The following is a 19,044-nucleotide window of genomic DNA, read 5'->3' as shown; positions in this document are numbered from 1 at the left end:
AAGATAGGTGCGAGTGTGTCGTTTCTAGTGGGGACCAGGTAGGTCTAGATCTAGTGTTTTAGTATTTCTAGCAGTGAAGGCTTGCCTGAAGTGCATGAGAGCCTACAAAAATAGCTCCTGAAAAGCCTTCTGTCATCCTCAACTGGAGCAAAAATGTTCAAAAACCCCTGAAATAACTAAGATCAGTCCATGGCTAAGCTGTCCATCACCATATGGTAGATACATACTAAAATGAAAGATGAAGCCCTTCAACAGTGTGGGAATCCATTTCTCATCATCACCAAACTGTGAGTGGGCTGATGTACAGATCTCAGCAGAGCTGTGCTATGTAAGCTTAGCTTGGTTTAACACAGATACTTAGTACATTTTACAACTTTCTGCATTTAAATTGTTTAAGATGCAAATCAACAAAACCACATACTTGGGTCTCTTTCCATTTTCTCTTGCTCAGATGGCATCTCCGAATGTTGTGGGAGATGTCTGCTGTCCTCTGCAGGGTGCTCATACCCTGAAGGGATATTTTTGGTTTAGTCTTCCTGTGCATACTGGTCTCTCACTGTGCCTGCAGCCTTCTGGAGAGCCAAACAGTTTGCGAGACTTGGATTCATCTAGGTTCAGGCATCTAAAATGTGTTACCAGGTCTGAGGTAGTCAGGTAGATGGTGAGTAGAGTGGAGGAGAGGTGCTTATAGGGGTGAGTCTTCCATTCCATCCTTTCTATCAAATGCATGTGGGTGTTAGTGTATGTTATGGCATTCAAGGGATCTCTTCATGCTCTCTGGATTTTTATTTCTCCTTTTTTATCTTGGCAGTAACAAGATTCTTTTCTCTTTCCAGGGTGACTGTTGGATCTGTATGGAGCTCATGTCTACCTCGTTTGATAAGTTTTACAAATATGTATATAGTGTATTAGATGATGTTATTCCAGAAGAAATCCTAGGCAAAATCACTTTAGCTGTGAGTATTTTGTTTAAACCTTTTTGTATATGTTGTTGAAGCTAATGTGAAAGATTCAGATCTCTTCCACTTGCGTGAGAAAGCTGGTTGATCTGCATGCAGCAGGACTGCTGCTGTTGGATTGCACCAGGCTTTGAGTGATCCTGGAGGATACTCTGACTTTTCCGAAGCATACTGCGTGACAGAAAAGCAGATCCTGGGGTCTGTAATCAGTACATAGAGACCCCAGGACCAGCTTTCTGCTCTGCTTGAACATTGGCACCAGCCCCCTCTTTCAGGTGCATTGGTGATGGCATCAGTGTGAGCTAGGTGCAGGTTGTCTCATCTCAAGCAAGGTGCCTAAAATAGATGGTCTGTCTCTCCTTCCCCTGTTTGTAAAGGGAACAAAGGACTGGGCATTTATAGCCAGGGCATGTGAAACCTGCCAAACTATTACGGGCTGTAATAGCCTCTGCTGCTAGAGGAGAAACCTCACTGGAGGAGCAAGGTGTAGGAAGCGACAGCCCTTCAGCTGCCCCCGAGGCTGACAGAGCTTTTCATGACCTAAATACTTGGCCACGGGCTTGGGCAAGCAGAAAGGACCAGTCTTTGGGTGTTGTTCCTCAGTGTTGGACTTACATAGCACAGCTTCAGAGAGCTTTGCAGCACAACATGGGCACCCTCTTGCCATCATCAAGCCACTCCTTTGGTCGTAGGCTTTGATCTTTTCAGCAGAAGCAAAATGAATCAAAATAATAAACTTTCAGGGGACTTTATTTTTAAACCATCCTGTGAAATCAGACTCCCTGGATGTCTCTTCCATCTGATGGGGAATAGTTAAATCAGAAGAGCTGCTGCTGCTCCCCAGAGTGTTGCTGCTCTGCAAGTGGAATGGGAACGATTGTTAGCTACTGAAAAAGTACAGCATAGGGCTTGAAATAAGTTATTACTCCAGATAATTACATCAGAAATGGCTTGTCTTCACCCCTTGCTCCCTTCTGGAAGAGTGTGGTCTGTCAGGTTGTAAGTGGTAGGTGTTAAGTTAAGCATGTTCCCTCCTATCACTTCTTTGCAGGAAAGGTTGGGAGAAAAATGCTTGTGTTACATGGCATACTACAGCATTGATATCTCAACATATTTAATGCCTTTCGCTCCTGTTCTGGAGGCTCCAGAAGTTGAATAATCACAGGAATCTTAGGACATTTGCTTATTTTTCATCTGGTTTTCTCTCCTAGACTGTGAAAGCACTAAACCACTTAAAAGAAAACTTGAAAATCATTCACAGAGGTGAGTTCCTGTCTTTCCTTCTTGCCTACAAGAATCATTGCAAGACTTTTTAAGTGGCCTTTGTTTCAAGTCAGAGTGTGATTAGTGAGATGTCAAAGTGATTGGGTGTCTGCCACTGGGCACATGGCATCTTTGGTGCTGGTTCCAGCCCCTCTTGCTCCTGGTCAGCACATCCTACCAAGGGGCGATGGTGACTGCAGCGCTGAAGGGGTTGATTCTCTGCAGCTGCTGATCGTGACATGAAAACCTCTGGCTGTGACTTACTGGTTTAAATGCCTTTCTCTTGCAGACATCAAACCTTCCAATATTCTTCTGGACAGAAATGGGAATATTAAACTCTGTGACTTTGGCATTAGTGGACAGCTTGTGGACTCCATTGCCAAAACGCGGGATGCAGGGTGCCGGCCGTACATGGCGGTGAGTGAGGATGAGCTGGGCAGGATCTTAGAATCACAGAATCGGCTGGGTTGGAAAAGCCGTTTAAGCTCATCCAGTCCAACCCTTACCCCAGCCCTGCTAAGGCCACCCCTGCCCCATGGCACTGAGGCCTCGTCTCCACAGTGTGTGAACGCTTGCAGGTCCAGTGCCTGCAGCCCTGCCCTGGGCAGCCTGTTCCAATGCCTGAGCACCCTCTGGGGCAGGAATTGTTCCTCAGCTCCATCTAAACCTGCCCTGGGGCAGCTTGAGGCCGGTTCCTCTTGTCCCATCCCTTGTTCCTTGGGAGCAGAGCCCAGCCCCTCCTGGCTCCATCCTCCTGGCAGGCACTTGAAGGGAGCCATCAGGTCCCCCCTGAGCCTTCTCTTCTCCATCTGAACCCCCCAGGTCCCTCAGCTGTTCCCCATCCCCGCTGTGCTCCAGGCCCTGCACCAGCTCCATTCCCTTCTCTGGCCCCGCTCCAGCCCCTCAATGTCTCTCTTGTAGTGAGGGGCCCAGAGCTGAACACAGGATCCGAGGTATGGCCTCACCAGTGCCCAGTGCAGGGGCACAGTCCCTGCCCTGGCCCTGCTGCCGCACTGGTGCTGACCCAGGCCAGGATGCTGGGGGCTTCCTGACTGCCTGGGCACAAGCTGCTCATGTTCAGCCCTGACAATCAGCAGCTTCCTTCTGCAGGCCTGACTCAGCATGGCCGTGCCTGTGGTCTGCCTGAAATGTCAGCCTGTTTCCTATAGGATGAGCAGCCCCTTCCCAGAAGAAGCTCTGGGCTGAGCGCTGCTGCTGGCAGCATCAGTTAAGGCACCCAGGCAGTGGCAAAGTGACCAAATGCCCTTTATTTTAGCTGGGTTCTTCTGGTGCTGCCAGCGAACTGCTGCCAGTGTGCTGCTAGAGCTCAGAGCTTCAACGTGCCTTCATGCTCCAAATCAAACAGCACATGGAGGGGTCGGTGCTGTCTGGGTGTGGGGTGCTCTTGGTCTGCAAGAAATCCATTTGCTGCGGTAGGATTATATCACAGGAGTTACTGCCGAGCACAATTACAGTGAGTTTTGCAAACCACTTTAATATCTAAGTGTGCCAGAACTTAATTCCAGGAGAATGTGATTCCGGAGAGCAGCGGCAGCAGAGCAGCTGTGTGGGAATGGCTCAGGCTGAGCAGTGGCTCCTGCAAGTCTGTCCTGCCTGTCTGCTTCCCTCCTTTCCTCCCTCCCCTTGCAGGGGGAAAGCTGTGGGGGTGATTTTTGGAGCTCTCTGAAAGTTTTAAACTCTTTTGTACATTGGGCTGCTTTGAAAACATCTCTTGGTTTCATGTGAGCTGAAGGGACCTCTTGTGACGAGCTATGTCTGCTGCTGCCAATGTAACTTGAATTTCTGTGGCTGTATTTAACTCTTATCTTATGGCTCCATATCCTGAAAAATACTGCTTTCTGAATTCTCTTATCTGCCACCAAGGAAACAAAAAAAGACAGTCTCTCTCTCTTTTAAGGTACAGTGCCCATCTAGTCCAGGTAATGGGCTTTTTTCTCACTGGGGTGTCCAAGGCGAAACCTGTCTGCCCTGATTTCTGATCCATGCAAGCACACAGTCTGCCTTTCAGAGCATCTGAGCTTTTCTTTTTACTGTCCTTCTTGCAGAGCTAGTTACTGGATGAGCTGGACAGGATAGGACAGATGAGATCTGTTAGTGGAGACCGGTGCTGTGATACAGCAAAGTCTGTGCAAGCTCCAGACCTGCAGCAAATGGTGAAATGGGTCAGTTTGTTTAAATATAGACCTTGTGAGGCTGGAGAGGGCAGAGCTCCCGCAAGGAAGATGGTCAGAGCTGCCCACTTTGTTGTGCTGGTGGGATGTGGGGTGCTGAGAGCAGCAGTGGGATGTCAAGAGAGGGTGGGAGCCAGTGCAATTCCAGCTACTCTGACCAGAGGTTGGGTGTCTGCATCTTAGACCACAGGGATACTTCTGAGAGCATCCCTCATGGTGGTTGTGGACTTTTCCCTATGATCGGAGGCATGTATCAGGTCAGTAAATAGGGCTTTTGCAAAGCTGCCCTCTCTTTTCCCCTTCCCAGGTTCAGTGGACTGTAATTCCAGGAATTAACATTCCCACTTTTCCTTAGAACCCTCAGATTTGGTGGTTCCTTTGCTCAGGCTGTTGGGTTCAGTTACTATGAGACAGTTCCTGGCATGTCTGTAAATAGCTGCACTGCTTCTTTTCCCCTGGGGCTTGGGTAGGGGAGTGCTTCTGGTGTCCCCTTGGGATTCCTCCCTCTGTCCACATATACTCTGCTCTTTGTGCATCTCCATCAGCAGCTCCAGACTGTTGGATTTTGTAGTGAGCAGCAGTGCTTTGGTTCAGTTAGTTCTGAAGAGCCTTGGTGTGGTGCGGAGTGTGTGGGACAAGCCAGCAGTTGGCAGGCAGTGTGGGATGTGGCTGGCATCTTCCCTTCTGCACTCTGGACATGGTGACTCCTTGGAGTACTCGAGCATTTCCATGTAGTGGGAAGCCTGGGAAATGGGGAGATGTCCCCAGCATGCAGGGTATATCTGGCAGCTCTTTCTTCAAGCCAGCAGAAGCTGATGGCTGTTGTGATGCTGTGATCAAACCTTAGTGTATCTGGGCAGGAGTGAGGCCAGTCAGACCCCCTTCAAAAGGAAAATAGTATTTTTAATGTTGGGTTTTTTTAGTGTAAAATAGGCAAAGGGCATGAGGTATGGTCAGCCAGGGAGGGGCTGATAAGGGCTGCTGGATGATGCTCCCTGCTGATGAGACCGTGTTGCTCTGCAAGGCCCACTTGGCCCTTGGTACTCGCAGTAATTCTTACAGCATGAGCATTTGCCCACTGAAGGAACCTGATCACACTGTTCACTGGAGTTGGGTCCCCAAATAGCTGTTGATACCAACAACACAGGATGTTGGCCAGGCACCGGGAGCCATGTCCAGCTGCTGAGCGAGTGCTGTGTGGTTTAACGAGGGTTGTCAGAGCTGTCACAGGAAGCAGCAGATCAGCCTTGGTGCTGCCAGTGCTGGAGAAGTTGTTGTATTTTGGCTTGGGATTGAGAAGTCCTCCCCTTGCACTGCTTCCTGCTGGACTCTATTCAGTCTCGGGTTGAAAGCTTAGGTGTTTAGTCTTGCTTAGGTGTTAAGGCTGTGGAAGAAGAACTGGGCTCCCTGCAATTGCCTTTTGTAACTAACTACTTGAAGGACTTCTAGAGCATCCCCTCCAAAATTGCAGGCCTTTGGTGAGGTTCTGTGACAGAGTCACTCAGTTGGGCTCAAGCAACACCTTAAAGAGCTGCTGCCTCTCCAGGGCTTGGCCCTCTTCATACAGTTCTTGGAAGCATCAATGGAGGCGGCATTGATGGGACATGCCAAGCTCGGGGGTGGCCTTCCAAAACAATGCCAGATGGAGAAGACCTCTGAAGTCCTGCATTAAGGATGCCTCTTCAGGTGCTAGAGAATCTTACCACCGTGCCCGTGGAGTTGCCCTGGTCATTAATTACACTCCTAATACCGTATTTTAAATACCAGTAAGTCTTGTTTGAAGGGATGGCTGTGGGCTCTTGTTTCTGCTTTGTTTGCAGAATCAAGGAGTCCTTCATGGTGCTGTTTCTTTCCCCAGGAGGTGCTTCCTGACTCGATGTCATCACCTCTTAAGCTTTTCTCTGAGGAGATTAGGGGCTGAGCAGCTTATGTCCTTAAGGAGGATTGGATTGTATTTTATGGCTGTGCTGTAAACCCTTTACTTTTCTAGTATCCTTCTACAAACATAAAGCATGAAATTGAGCAAACTTCAGTCCTTGTCTCACCTGTGGAGTATATAATAAGAGCAGTGGTTCCTGCTCCGCTGGGATTTCATGCTCTCCTGTCCTTTTCCAAGAGCTTGTCTGTCATCCCAGAGTGCTGCTTTCTCTGTATTGTTGAGTGAGTGAGCATCCAGGCAGAGCCCGGCTCATCAAGCAATCACATCACACCAGTTCTTCGGGAACTCTTATTTGTTACACAGTATGCAGAATTTAGTAACTAATTTTGTATTTTATTGGATATTATTAGCTGTAGCCCAAGGAAGGTCGCCTCTGAGGTCCCATTATGAATCCCGTCTTTCCCACTCAACAGAGCCCTCTGAACTCTATCAGTGAATCCATTTACTAGGATAAATTATTGATGCTTGATTTAGTTACAGGCCGGACAACACACTGCACTAACCCAAGCTTATTACAGCCACACAATTACCTTTTTGAACAGGACAAATAAGGTTATCAGGAATCATAGAATCATGGAATGGCTTGGGTTGGAAAGCACCTTAAACCTCATCCAGTTCCAGCCCACTAGACCGGGTTGCTCCAAGCCTCATCCAGCTTGGCCTTGAACACTGCCAGGGATGGGGCATTCACAGCTTCTTTGGGAAGCCTATGCCAGAGTCTCACCACTCTCACAATAAAGAATTTATTCCTTATATCCAACCTAAATCTCCCTGTTAAGGTTGAACTCATTCCCCTTTGTTCTATCACTGCAGACCCTGATGAAGAGGAATATGTTGTGCCAAGCCTAGCAGGACCTTGTTGCCTTCATTAATGCTCCTGCCAATCTTTCCATGCCTAGTAACTGTCCTCTGTTCACTAGTCCATCCGTGTTCCTGCTGTTGAGATGGAGGAGTTCAAAGGCTGGTAGGAAAGCCAGCTGGGAGGGGGTGGGAATCCCATGTTGAATGGAAACCAGCGTCTCCACCTGGAAAAATGCTGCTGGAGAAGTTTTTTAATGAAACATTCTCTCAAAGCAAATACGTAAAGGAAATAGGAGGGGAGGAAAGGCCATTCTTTAGAAACATGATCTCTGCTGATAATCTCTGTGCAGCCACAGGCTTCAGGGCTGACCTGGCCGAGGGGCAGGAACAGGAAAGCAAAGAACAGAGGGGATTTTGGAAGGAATGGCTGAATTCAACAGTCCAAGCAGAGATTAGTATTTTGCTGAAGTATTTATTGACAATACTACTCTTTCCTCCTGTGTAGGTATAAAACTGGTACCCACAGGGGCAGTGGTACTACTGCTCTCCTGGAGATGGTAGAGGGGGAAACAGCAGGTCCACCTCATTAGTAAAGACTGAAGAACTCATGTTCTACTGCCCTGTCACCTCTTCCACCCATCATGCTGTGTGCCCTTTGCTCTGCTGGCCATGGAGCTGTGTCTCCTCCTGTAGCAGGGGTAGGATGCTGCACTGCCCCTGGAGCAATTGGTGCTGCAGTGCAAGCCCAGAGAAGATGAAGTGTGAATGGGCTTCTTCATTGGCACCTGGTACTGGAAAGGGCCTTTGAAAAGACTGTCCAGCACAGTGTGACTGTGATGCTTCACTTGCTTCTGTGAGTAACTCGCATCTGTGCTCTTAGACTGAGGCTTTTACAGCACTGAGGTCATCTTCTGTGAACTCCTACATGCCTAGAAGGAGATCAAGAACGCTTATTAGGCTTCACTGCGCATAAAAATCAAGATCCACATGAAATTAGATGCCTCGCGTCTTCATCAGCCAAAGAGTTTGGTATCACCAGAGATTGCTGTCATCAAGTCCCAGACTGGTTTGGGTTGGAAGGGCCCTTAAAGCTCATTCAGTTCCAGCCACCTGCCATGGGCAGGGACACCAGGTTGCTCCAAGTTCCATGCAGCTTGTCTTGTCATCGTAAGGGAGAGCCTCTGAAACTTCCTGTAGAGCGGACTAGTGACAACTGGCCAGGAGTGGATTGATGTTCACATCCCTCTGGAGCTCCAGCACTTACTGTAGGGCTCATCTTGGACACTGAGGGCTGCTTGAGAACCAGCATGGTGATTCCTCACAGGAACAAGTCACCTCACAAAGCAGGGCTGCCTCTTCCAGAGATCTTGGTCATGTCCACAGGGCTTGTGGTGAACACCTCCTGGGGAGGTGAGCAGTCAGACTCTTCATCAACTATATAGGGTCTGAACTTCCAGCCACCACAGTCAAGGTGCTGGTGCTTAGGTGGAAGCACCATGGCAGCCTCCACCCTTCTCTGATGTGTTCATACCCTGCCTCTTTGGGCCATCAGCATGTCCAGTGGTGGGTCTCCATCTCAGCCATTTCCTTTCATCTTTGCACTTGGCGTTGGGATGCCTGGCATGAGTTGGGCTTTATCTGCAGCTTTCATTCCAGGTCCCTGGAGTGTGACTTTTCCTCCACTGGTGTTAATTGCCCCTGTGTCATCTACATGGAAAATTCTCAGAATTCTTTCGGCTCTGTGTTTAGATGAGATTTATTTTGGTTCATCCTGCTTTCCCTTTAACTGAGCCACCACAGTTGAGGGGAAGGTGCCTTTTGCTTGGTCACTGTCCTGTGGGGGGGCTTCAGTGGAGAAGCTCTGTCTCACCAGTGCCACCTCCCTCATCACTAACACAGTCGTTAGTACTTCACACCTTGCCCACGATAGCTGCTGCGTGTGCAATCCTTCACTCTGCTGCATGGACAGCATGTGCGGAAGGCTCTGCTGTGGCACATCCCTATGGATCTGCAGTGTGGGAGTCTCAGTACTGGCAAAGCCAGCATCCTATGATTTTCATAGAATTCCAGACGGGTTTGGGTGGAAGGGACCTTAAAGCTCATCCAGCTCCAACCCCTGCCACGGGCAGGGACCCCTTCCACTGGAGCAGCTTGCTCCAAGCCCCTGTGTCCAACCTGGCCTTGAGCACTGCCAGGGATGGGGCAGCCACAGCTTCTCTGGGCACCCTGTGCCAGCGCCTCAGCACCCTCACAGGGAAGAGCTTCTGCCTAAGAGCTCATCTCAGTCTGTCACTTCACCCTGTTTCTTTTGATGTTTGAACCATTACATTTTCAACCAAAGAAGGCAGAATTGACGTTTCTCATAAAGGTGACATGCAGGCTTACATCACAAAGGTGGTTTATGTGGGTTTACCTCTCTGCATCACTCACTCTTAGATGCAACTCACCCATGTCTGGCTCGATGTTATTTTCCATGGAAAACCTTTGGGATATCTGGAGAACTTGTAACACCATAGTTGCCTTCAAGGGATGCCCAAAACCTTTTAGAGAAGAGCTGCTTTTACAGTGCATTGCTTTTAATACCTCCTGAGCTTTACCAGCCAGCAGACAGTTAGGAAGAAGAATTCTGATAGATGCTGCTAAACCCGAGTTCCCCTGGCTGGTGGATGAGAAGATGTTTATTCCAGTCCTGATGATTCCCTAGGGACAACCTTGCTGTAAAAACACAGAAAGCAAAGGCTTTGTGCTAAAGAGACCCCAAAGTGAAACAAAACTGAATAAATAGCAATAATTATTCAAGCTGCTTGCACACCAAGAAAAAAAAAAGATTGGACTGAATTGCTCTTTCAGCTCACCTTTTACATTGCACCTCCATAAAAACAGTGTTTGAGTTCTTAAGAAGCTTCTCTGCCCATGGGATGAATTTAGAGTTTTTAATAAGCTTGCAGATGTTTCTCATTCCTTCCTGCTTGTTCCCCAGTGTTTGACTGGTCCTTCTTCCTATTTCAGCCTGAAAGGATAGATCCCAGTGCATCCAGGCAAGGCTATGATGTCCGCTCAGATGTCTGGAGCTTGGGAATTACCTTGGTAAGTGAGTGGGATTTGAACCCTCTGTTATGTGCTGCCTTCCTAGTGGGCAGCCTTGATGTGCTTTGCAGTGTGGTGTGTCAAACACAAGCTTGATGCAAGGCCCAGCTCTGCTGCTGTGATTGAAGTGGGCACCTCCTGTCTCAGAATATCAACCCCTTCAAGGCAGATGGCTCTCCTGAACCCCTGAGCGTACACTTAGGTGCAGCTGTGTTTTACAGAGAAAGAGATGGAAGCAGAAAAGAGGTGTTGGATCGTAAATGAATTTTGCTTTCGGAATCTCAGATGAGAAGGGATGGTGAGTGTGGTGGTGCAGAACAGAGCATCCAGCCTGTGTAAATAAGCCTCTCACAGCCCTGGCATCTGGGGTACTTCGGCTGTCCAGAAGACTTCAGTTAATGCTGGGTCCTGCTGCTGATTCCTCTCTGGCACTGCTGGGTGCACACATTGATAAATGGATAAGCTCTTCCCTTCTCGAGGTGGTGAAGTAAAAAGGAAACAGGAGCAGTTACACATGAACCAGTTGCTTCTGTCTTCCCCACTACTGTTTTAAAATGCTCATTTTCGTTGTCTTGCAAGGAGAAGGTGGTTGGACTCAACAATCCTTATGGATCCATTCCAAAGTGGGATATTCTGTGGTTGTGTGATTCTCGTTATCCATCTTCTGTAGTGGTTGTTGGGATGTTTGGGAAGGTACTGGAGGATTTTACTCTCCTACTTTTGAACACCTTAATAAGAGCATTGGTTGTTCTATAGTCAGTGGAGGAGAAAGCATTGTCAAGCATGGCATAGCTGGGGTGAATCTGGAGGTGCTCCTAACGTAGACAGCAGAAACTACTATTGGATAACTAGTAAGTTCTGTTCTCTCAGCTCAGCTTTGTACAGGGACTGGGATGAAGAACTTCGTCTTAGTCTTCCTTTTGGGGGGGGTTCAGAGTTCTTGCAAACATTTTCTTACTCTGATTGAACTTACTGTGTGTAATCTCCTGGTGCTGTTGCTGTCTCTCTGCAGTATGAGCTGGCCACGGGGCGATTCCCCTACCCCAAGTGGAACAGTGTGTTTGACCAGTTGACACAAGTAGTAAAAGGAGACCCACCACAGCTGAGTAACTCAGAGGAAAGGGAGTTCTCCCCAAGTTTCATCAATTTCGTCAACTTGTGGTAAGTGTCTCCTACTGAAAGCACTTCAGCTGGGTGGCTTTGTCACTGCAGGTATTTGGCAAGGGTCACAAGTCAAACCCTTCCTAGCTTAGCCTCACATTCCTGCACCAACATTAGGGTGAGGGCCTTTCACATTTCACTGGTTTGGAGGTGATGGGAAACTTGTCTGGGTGAGGGCTGAGGGGGAAACCTTTGGAAGCTGCACTTCAGGGAAGGGATGAGGAGTGAGCCTCTGACGAGCCTGTGCTCAGGAGAGGCACAATAAGACTCATGGCAGAAGGATCATGCCTATACACAGGTAAGGGCCTGGCCTGTGCATCCTGTTCCTTTGTATGACACAGTCTCAGGACAGACCTGCTGTTTGCCCTTTCTTCTGCAAGCAGAAGCCTGAGACACTTGGCAGTATTTTCTCATGGTTGGGTAAAGGGTCTGTTCTGGTCCTGCCTTTTTCCTGGTAAAGCCAGGACCATTCCCTCCCAGTTCTGCTCCGCACAGTGACTGTTGGGACCTGTAGTGAGTGGCTTGCTTGGTTGTTGGCTTCATGTCTTCTGTCAATCATATGTCAACATCAACACTACAGATGGTTTCCTGTAGGCAGGGCCTCTGCAGTGTGGTCAGCCTTGGATGGGGACTGTGCAGTGTTCGGCAGGAGGGGCTTGGGGCAGTCCATCTGCCTGCCATGTGTCTGTGGTCCTATTTAGGTTAAGGGCTGATTGTGAATGTTGTGATGAAGTGTTTTTCTATCCAAATTTGAAAGGTGGTCAACACAGTTTAATTAATACAAGGGCATCCAGGAGATCCATCAGTGCGACCTGGGTTGATCTTCTGGGACCGTCTGTCCTGGACAGACCCAGGTGATGGATGTCCCCAGCACAGGAGTGTTGATCTCAAAGCTCTGTGACAGAAAGACACTGCTCTAGGCAATTTTAACTTTCAGGAGGTTTTGTTCTAGGGGTTTCCATCTGTTGGAGCTGGTTTTTGGGTTTGAATTTTACTCTTCTTTCAGAGCTATGAATTGTTACGAAGGCCAAGATTCACCTTCTAGCCTGGTTATTGCCTTTGGGCTACAGAAAACAGCATCAAAATGGTTTGCTGTTCAAAAGAAGTTTCCATTTTTTTTCAGTCAAAACCAGTGTAGTTCTTGGTTAGAAAGTTGCTTTTCCCATGTACAGAACAAGCAATAGTTTGTTTCCCCCATAGATCTCCATAGGGAAAATGGGTCACTACAGAGTTTGCAAAGCCAGGAGCTGTGTGCCCTGGTGAGTTTGCCTCCAGGTCACTCGACAGAGGACCCTGTGGGACATCACGGGACAGCAGCATCTTTGGCACATTAGTCTGGGTCAGTTCCTATTTCCAGCCCATTTACGCCTCCCAGGGCCTGCTGCTCTGCAGCAGCCCAGTGCTTAGAGCACAGGGCAGTTTTCAGTCTGATTCTGATTTTCATAGAATCACAGAATGTTTTGGGTTGGAAAGGACCTTAAGATCATCCAACTTCCATGAGCAGGAATGCCTCACACTAGATCATGTCACCCAAGGCTCTGTCCAATCTGTCCTGGAACACTGCCAGGGATGGGGCATTTACCGCTTCTCTGGGCACTCTGTGCCAGTGCCTCACCACCCTCACAGGGAAGAGCTTCTGCCTTAGATCCAACCTGAACTTCCCCTGTTTCAGTTTGAACCCATCACCCCTTGTCCTGTCACCACTGATAGACAGATTTTTTTAATCTCTTTTTTGTAAATGAACTGAATTTGGCCTGGAATGTTATTTATGATGTCTTGATAGCAACAACGTAATAAATATTTCTCTTTATAACCTTTAGCTGAGTGCAGATAGTGCTGTTGGTGCCACTAAGCAGGCAGGTGAGCATCCAGAAGGCAGTGCTTTAGGTGATGACATCAGTCTCCTGAGCATTACCAATAGATTAGCTAAGAATCTATTTTTGTACATTCAAGAGTCAGGAAAAATATTGGAAGCATTACTCCTGCTCACTGGGAGGGCTTTGTGAGGAGAGGGGATTTTCCAGAATGTTAACAAGTTTCTGGGATTTCTCTATGGGTTTTGGTACAATTGCTTTGGATCCTGACACTGCTGTGAGTGCCTCGGTGGAGCATTTTCCCTTTCCTCCCAGTCATAGAATCATTTGTGTTGGAAAAGACCTTGAAGTTCATCAAGTCCAACCATAAATCATCTTGCAAAGCTCTTCGAAGTTCCAGTCAAATTCTTCCTTTCACCAGCACCCCATGTTCTAGAGACATTGCAAGTGAAAATCTGTGAACATTTGTAAATCGCTTTGACATAAAAGTTTACCAAAAGCAGCTCAATTTCCAGATAGTCACTGCCTTGGTGCACTAACAGTGACTATAGCTGTAAATACCAAACTCCTGATACGATATAGAGTATGAATGATAATTCATGACGTGCTTACCTGAACTCCCATTTGTGCTGGAACCGCTTACAGCGACTCAGCTTTCTGCTCCAGAGCTTGCAGCTATCCAAACTCTGTGTCTGGCTCCTGGGAGTCACATGCTGGCCACTGCAGAGCCGTGAGCTCCTGGGGTTTGGTGTGCCTGGGGAGCACATCAGTGTTCTTGAGAAGGAGCTCTGTGGCCAGACACAGCTTCAGGTTGAGCTGGAAAAGAAATGAAGGAGTTAGGGCTGCTAAAACTCCTTCATTTCTTTAGCCTGAGCTAATGTTGTGACCTGGTCACCTTTAAGGCAAGGAGCAGGTTTGAGCCCTCAGGCTCACTGAGGTCAGAGAATGAATTGCTGTTGGGTAGCAAAAGCCTGAAGTGAGGGTGTTTGTGTGGCAGCCATGGGATTTCCTGCCCTCTCTGCATGCAGGTCCCAGCACAGCACCAGGCGTGCTGCCTGCCTCACCCTCTGCTTCTCCAAATGCCACACTGCAGAGTGCCAGAGCTTGAGGAAGGTCCTGTGGGGATGGGAGTAAAGCTCTTGGGAATTAGACCTGCCTGTCCCTCATTTGGGAAAGATGCTGCGTCCACCCACCCTCTTCCCAGTGGTGGCTCCTGGGGTTGCTGGTTCTGTGCGTCCCTGAGCTCCATCCTGCAGCCCCTTCACCTCTGGTTCCTTCCTGGTGGCTGTGGCCTGCCCAGGACTAGAGGCACCCGTGGAAGGCAGCACTGAACTCTCCCTACCTCTGGGCCCTCCTGCCTGGGGGATGAGGGACAGGCTGGCTGCTGCTGCCCAAAACTTGTGGTTTTGCTGCAGCCAAACCTGTTTCCGTATGGAGGCAGAGGGATGGCGTTCCACTTGCAGCTCCCCTGGGTGCAGTCCCCAGCAGCATTTTGTTGGTGGCCACACTTGCTGTTTACCCACAGGGGAGGGAGGGGAGGAGAAAAGGAGGGAGTTCCTGTGGTCATTCGCAGCACAAGGATGTTTTCTCCAGCATGCCAAGGGTGGTGAGTCCCACCACGACAGCAGTGCGGTCAACATCATGTCCTGCGACAATCGGTGCTGGATGTCTCTAACAGTTTCCCCAATCCCACCTTCTCCTCATTCTCTTTCTGCTTTCTTTAGCCTTACAAAGGACGAGTCCAAAAGGCCAAAGTATAAAGAGCTTCTGGTGAGTGCAAAGTGTGGCTGCCCGTGTCTCAGCTCTGCCGGTCACACAGCGGGGCTGGGTCCTATGTCCAAGGTCACCCCTTGTCATCTTGGCCCACCAAGGCAGCGTGTTCAGCTTCACAGTGCGAGGAGGAGAAGCCCTGTCTCACTGCAGGCAGCACTCCCACGTAAATGCCTCCAACACACAGGTTGGGAGTGCTTGGGCAAAATAAGACCTGAAGGAGCATGGCTCTGGAGTGGGACACCAGCAGAGCCTGTCTGTGGTGGGGGGTCTAAAGGAGGGAATGCAGTAGTGCTTTGGGGTTGGGTAAGTCACACTTGGCAACCCTGCACCTTCAAGGAGCTTGTAGCCAGTTCTCCATAGGATGTGTGGAACCGTGCCCCAGGTCCCTGATGTTGGGGGTGTGATACGAAAGCAGATTGTGTGGTGTCCTGGCCAAGAGAGTCACCGTGGCATTTCTTCTCCATTACAGCCTGCTGGGCAGAGCAGAGCTTAAGGGTTCAGGAGAACCAGGTTTGGGTCCTGTTTGACCTGCACAAGCCATGTCTCCCTGTCACTCCTGTCTTCCCATTGCCGACAAGGCTGATGGTGAAACCTCTCTTGAAAGTACTTCAGCACAAATTCATGCTACAAAAGAGCCAAGTGCTGCTGATCCTGCACCCTCCCTGCCTCCTGCCCAGCAGTTCCTGACACTCCTGGAGTCCTGTCTTCCATACTGTACATTGGAGATAGGGATTCCCTGTTAACAGCCGTGGACCAGGCTACGTCCTGGTGTCCTACAGCCACCACCAAACCCTGTGCTCTTGCATCAGGCAAATCCACACGCTGAGTTGTTACCTGGGGTAGCGAGATGGGTCCAAAGGGCAGACATAACCTTGTGTTTTCATCTGATTCTAGAAACATCCCTTCATCCTGATGTATGAGGAACGCACAGTGGATGTTGCATGCTATGTTTGTAAAATCCTGGATCAAATGCCAGCAACTCCCAGCTCTCCAATGTATGTGGATTGATATTGCTGCTACATCAAACTCTAGAAAAAGGGCTGAGAGAAAACAAGCTGTAAAGAGTTTTCATCACATATTGCAGTGTTTTTAATGCTCGCCCAGACACCATGTGCAATAATATTGGTGTTATTTCCATCCTGTCTGTATACTGTTGTCACATATAAAGTGCATCCCTGTAATACCTGATCACACAGTGTTAGTGTTGGTCAAAGAGAGACCTCATCTTGCTCTTTTGTGGACATATTCATGAAATGTGGAGATAAGTACATTTATTTGTTGACCGTGATTGGATAGCACCTAAAATTCATTTCTAGACTCAAACCTTGGAGACTTCTCAGCAGCTACTGGAAAGATTTTTTTCTCTCAAACTCTTCCAATTGTTGTTTCAAGTAATAATAAAAAGCAAACAAATAAAAGTTAGGCGTTGTCTGTCTGAACATTAAGGAGACTTTGCCTGGAGGGAGAAGAACTTGCTTAACCAACGAGATGCTTTTGCCTTCTGGAGCTAGCAAGGCAAAGGAGGATTTTACTCTTCACAAAGTGCAATAGATTTTACTGCTATGAAATTCTGTTGCTTTACAGTCGCAGTGTACTTTCTGGGGACAGTGTGCTCAGCTGAGCTTCCTGTTCAAGAGAGATCATGTTAAATATAGTGAATATGTCTTTACCAAAAATACGTTGCGTTGAAAAGAGGCTAACATTAAACTATTCCGAGATGGGACATCATGTATTCTTTCTCCTTTTACCAAGCCAGCCACTCTTCACTCTTAACTAGGTGTCCTGTAAATTGTTACCTGGTAAGATAAGACCTTTGACCTGAAGAATTATTAAACTACTCGATTGAATTTAACCTGCGTGTGACCTGGTTTCTGGCAGCGCAGCGCTCCCCACCGCCTGGCTCTGCTTTGACTGCAACAAGTGCCTGTCGCAAAGGCTGCGGCTGCTTTGAGGAGCCTCAAGTGACTGTCTCTGATTTCTAGATGCTGTTTCTTATGCTTTTCACTGGGCTGCTGCCTCCCAGCCCCGTGTCCCTCACAAGACCGAACCTCGGCGCTTCCTTCTTGCCATGGCGGGCAGGATGGTGGGGATGGGGCTCTGTGCCCACCCACTGCCTTGAGTGTCACGCTCTGCTTTAGCTTGCTGAGACTTTGTTCACAGCCTCTGGGCACATCTAACCTCTTTGTGACCCTCCATAACTCTTGTTGCTGTATCCCAGGGTGAACCTCACTGAGATTGTTTGGTGCTGATAGGGATGAAGGAGCATCTAATGCCCTGGGGGCTTTTAGCTGGCCCAGCAAGGCCAAAGCTGCTGTCTTCCAGCCCATGGCATATTTTTCAAAGATTCATTTTTCTTAGAAATATTCTATTTTTTTCCCCAAATCATTGTAGTTTTCAGACATTTAGTCACCTACCAGGGATAAAATGGAGGCTGCAGGGCCTCTGATACCCATTTTGAGTTGTCCAGTTTAGGTAGGACTTCATCCATCTCAGAGCAACCTATGCAAAAGCTCTGCAGTGAAACTGGATCCAGGGCGCAGAGGGCTGGAGACACAGTGGGAGTGAGAGCACAGCGGTGCTGGCAGCATTCCCAAGGAAGGGATTCCCTCCACAAACCAGTGCTACCAGGTGCAGACTGGGCTGATGCAGGAGCGCTGGAGCCCAGCACATCCCTGCCCCAGCTGCTGGGCTGGGAAAGGAGAGAGCCGAGGCCGTGCTCGTGTGGACGCCGGGTGCTTCGCCCGCCGTGGAGGTGACACCCTCACGTAACACAGCACCGAGCATCTCCTGCTCGGCTGTGGGAGCTGGTCCCTCTGATGCCAATGGGATCCTTTGGGGTGCAGCCCTTCCTGGATTATGTTCCTATGGAGCTGCTTGTCAAGTGAGGCAAGTCACTAAAGTCTTCCCAAATGGACAAGCAGAGCTTTGTGAATGAAGCGATCATTCCAGCAGCTCTGGTTGATCACTTGGAAGCATCAGTAGAGCAGTGAACATAGCCAAAGTGCTGATCCCCACCGCCTCAGCCCTGGAGCCTCAGAGAACTCGGCTTTCCTCAGGCTTGGCCAATCCTCACAGCTGGGATACAGCTCAGCAGCCTTCAGCTGGTGAGGGCACGCCAGGTCCCATGGGGTGCTGCCTGGGGGGGCACAGAGAGGCGCATGCAGAAGCTGCGCTGCTGCCCCTGCTCTTGGGTGTTGGTCTGATTCACATCTCCCCAGTGGCAGGGATCCCCAAACCCTTCCAGTCGGCTGAGATGGATCCTCCCCAGGAGCAGTGTCCCTCCAGCACAAGGGGTTGCCTTGCTCTGCTCCTGGGGTCTGTCCTCTGGTGCCAGCCCCGCTGGAGCTCGTCTATGGCAGCACCAACCGTTTGCTTTTGGTGGCTGGGAGATGGAACTGCAAAGCTTTGAGCTGCCAGTGCCGAAGCCAGGGCTGAGGTGCTGCAGCACAGGCAGATTTAGCATATTCAACACAGATTGGTATCAACTACTGAGGGTGCACCATTTGTGATAATGTATCTTCATTAAAAAATAGAGGGGGGAAGATGTATGGTGTTCGGAAGCTGTGAAAATAGTGCAAGAACTGTACATTGTGGACTCTGCTTCTTTCTTTTTCCTCTTGTACCATAGAACAATGTATAAAAATGACCCAAAAGCTGATGTGCAGGGATGTTGCCTTATTGTCTGTAAAGATGGAGCTCAGGAATGTAACTGCTTCAGAGAGCTTCAGAGTATTTTATCCTGGATCCTGGTTTGACTTCCTCCTCTATTTAAGATATATACATGGATCAGAGTGTTTATGTAATAGTTCTATCCTTTTGCCTGCAGGTCATAATAAAACTGGGATGCGACTGTGACCTTGTTATGTTCATTTCAGGCACGAATGGGGAGGTTCATTAAAAGCCGCTGAAATTCCCAGCTTCCAGGGTTTTCCTCCAGGTGGAGGCAGGAGAAAAGCTGCCTTTGGAAGTGCTTATGCCAAATAATAGCAAACCTCAAGTGGAGGGAGACCTGGTTTCTGTGTAAGAGAGCTGAGCTCTCTGTGCTGCTGGGGTGC

General features: G+C 48.9%; 1 protein-coding gene across 5 annotated transcripts in view; it reads left to right on the top strand.

Annotated features, from left to right (window-relative positions):
• MAP2K4 (mitogen-activated protein kinase kinase 4) overlaps window positions 1–16,841 on the top strand; it is a 75,766-nt gene extending 58,925 nt beyond the window's left edge. For all 5 annotated transcript variants that reach the window (XM_065693365.1, XM_065693364.1, XM_065693363.1 and 2 more), the window contains 7 exons: window positions 837–956; window positions 2,171–2,222; window positions 2,512–2,639; window positions 10,164–10,241; window positions 11,254–11,402; window positions 14,941–14,986; window positions 15,884–16,841. In XM_065693365.1, coding sequence (XP_065549437.1) covers window positions 837–956; window positions 2,171–2,222; window positions 2,512–2,639; window positions 10,164–10,241; window positions 11,254–11,402; window positions 14,941–14,986; window positions 15,884–15,997 — 687 coding nt within the window. In that variant the 3' untranslated portion in view covers window positions 15,998–16,841. The remainder of the gene's footprint in view (window positions 1–836; window positions 957–2,170; window positions 2,223–2,511; window positions 2,640–10,163; window positions 10,242–11,253; window positions 11,403–14,940; window positions 14,987–15,883) is intronic.
• The last annotated feature ends 2,203 nt before the right edge of the window (window positions 16,842–19,044 follow it).

The sequence above is a fragment of the Lathamus discolor genome, chromosome 13, assembly GCF_037157495.1.
Source record: "Lathamus discolor isolate bLatDis1 chromosome 13, bLatDis1.hap1, whole genome shotgun sequence".
NCBI lineage: Eukaryota > Metazoa > Chordata > Aves > Psittaciformes > Psittacidae > Lathamus > Lathamus discolor.
The sequence above is the reverse complement of the archived record's forward strand: the minus strand, read 5'-3'. Positions and strand labels throughout refer to the sequence as shown.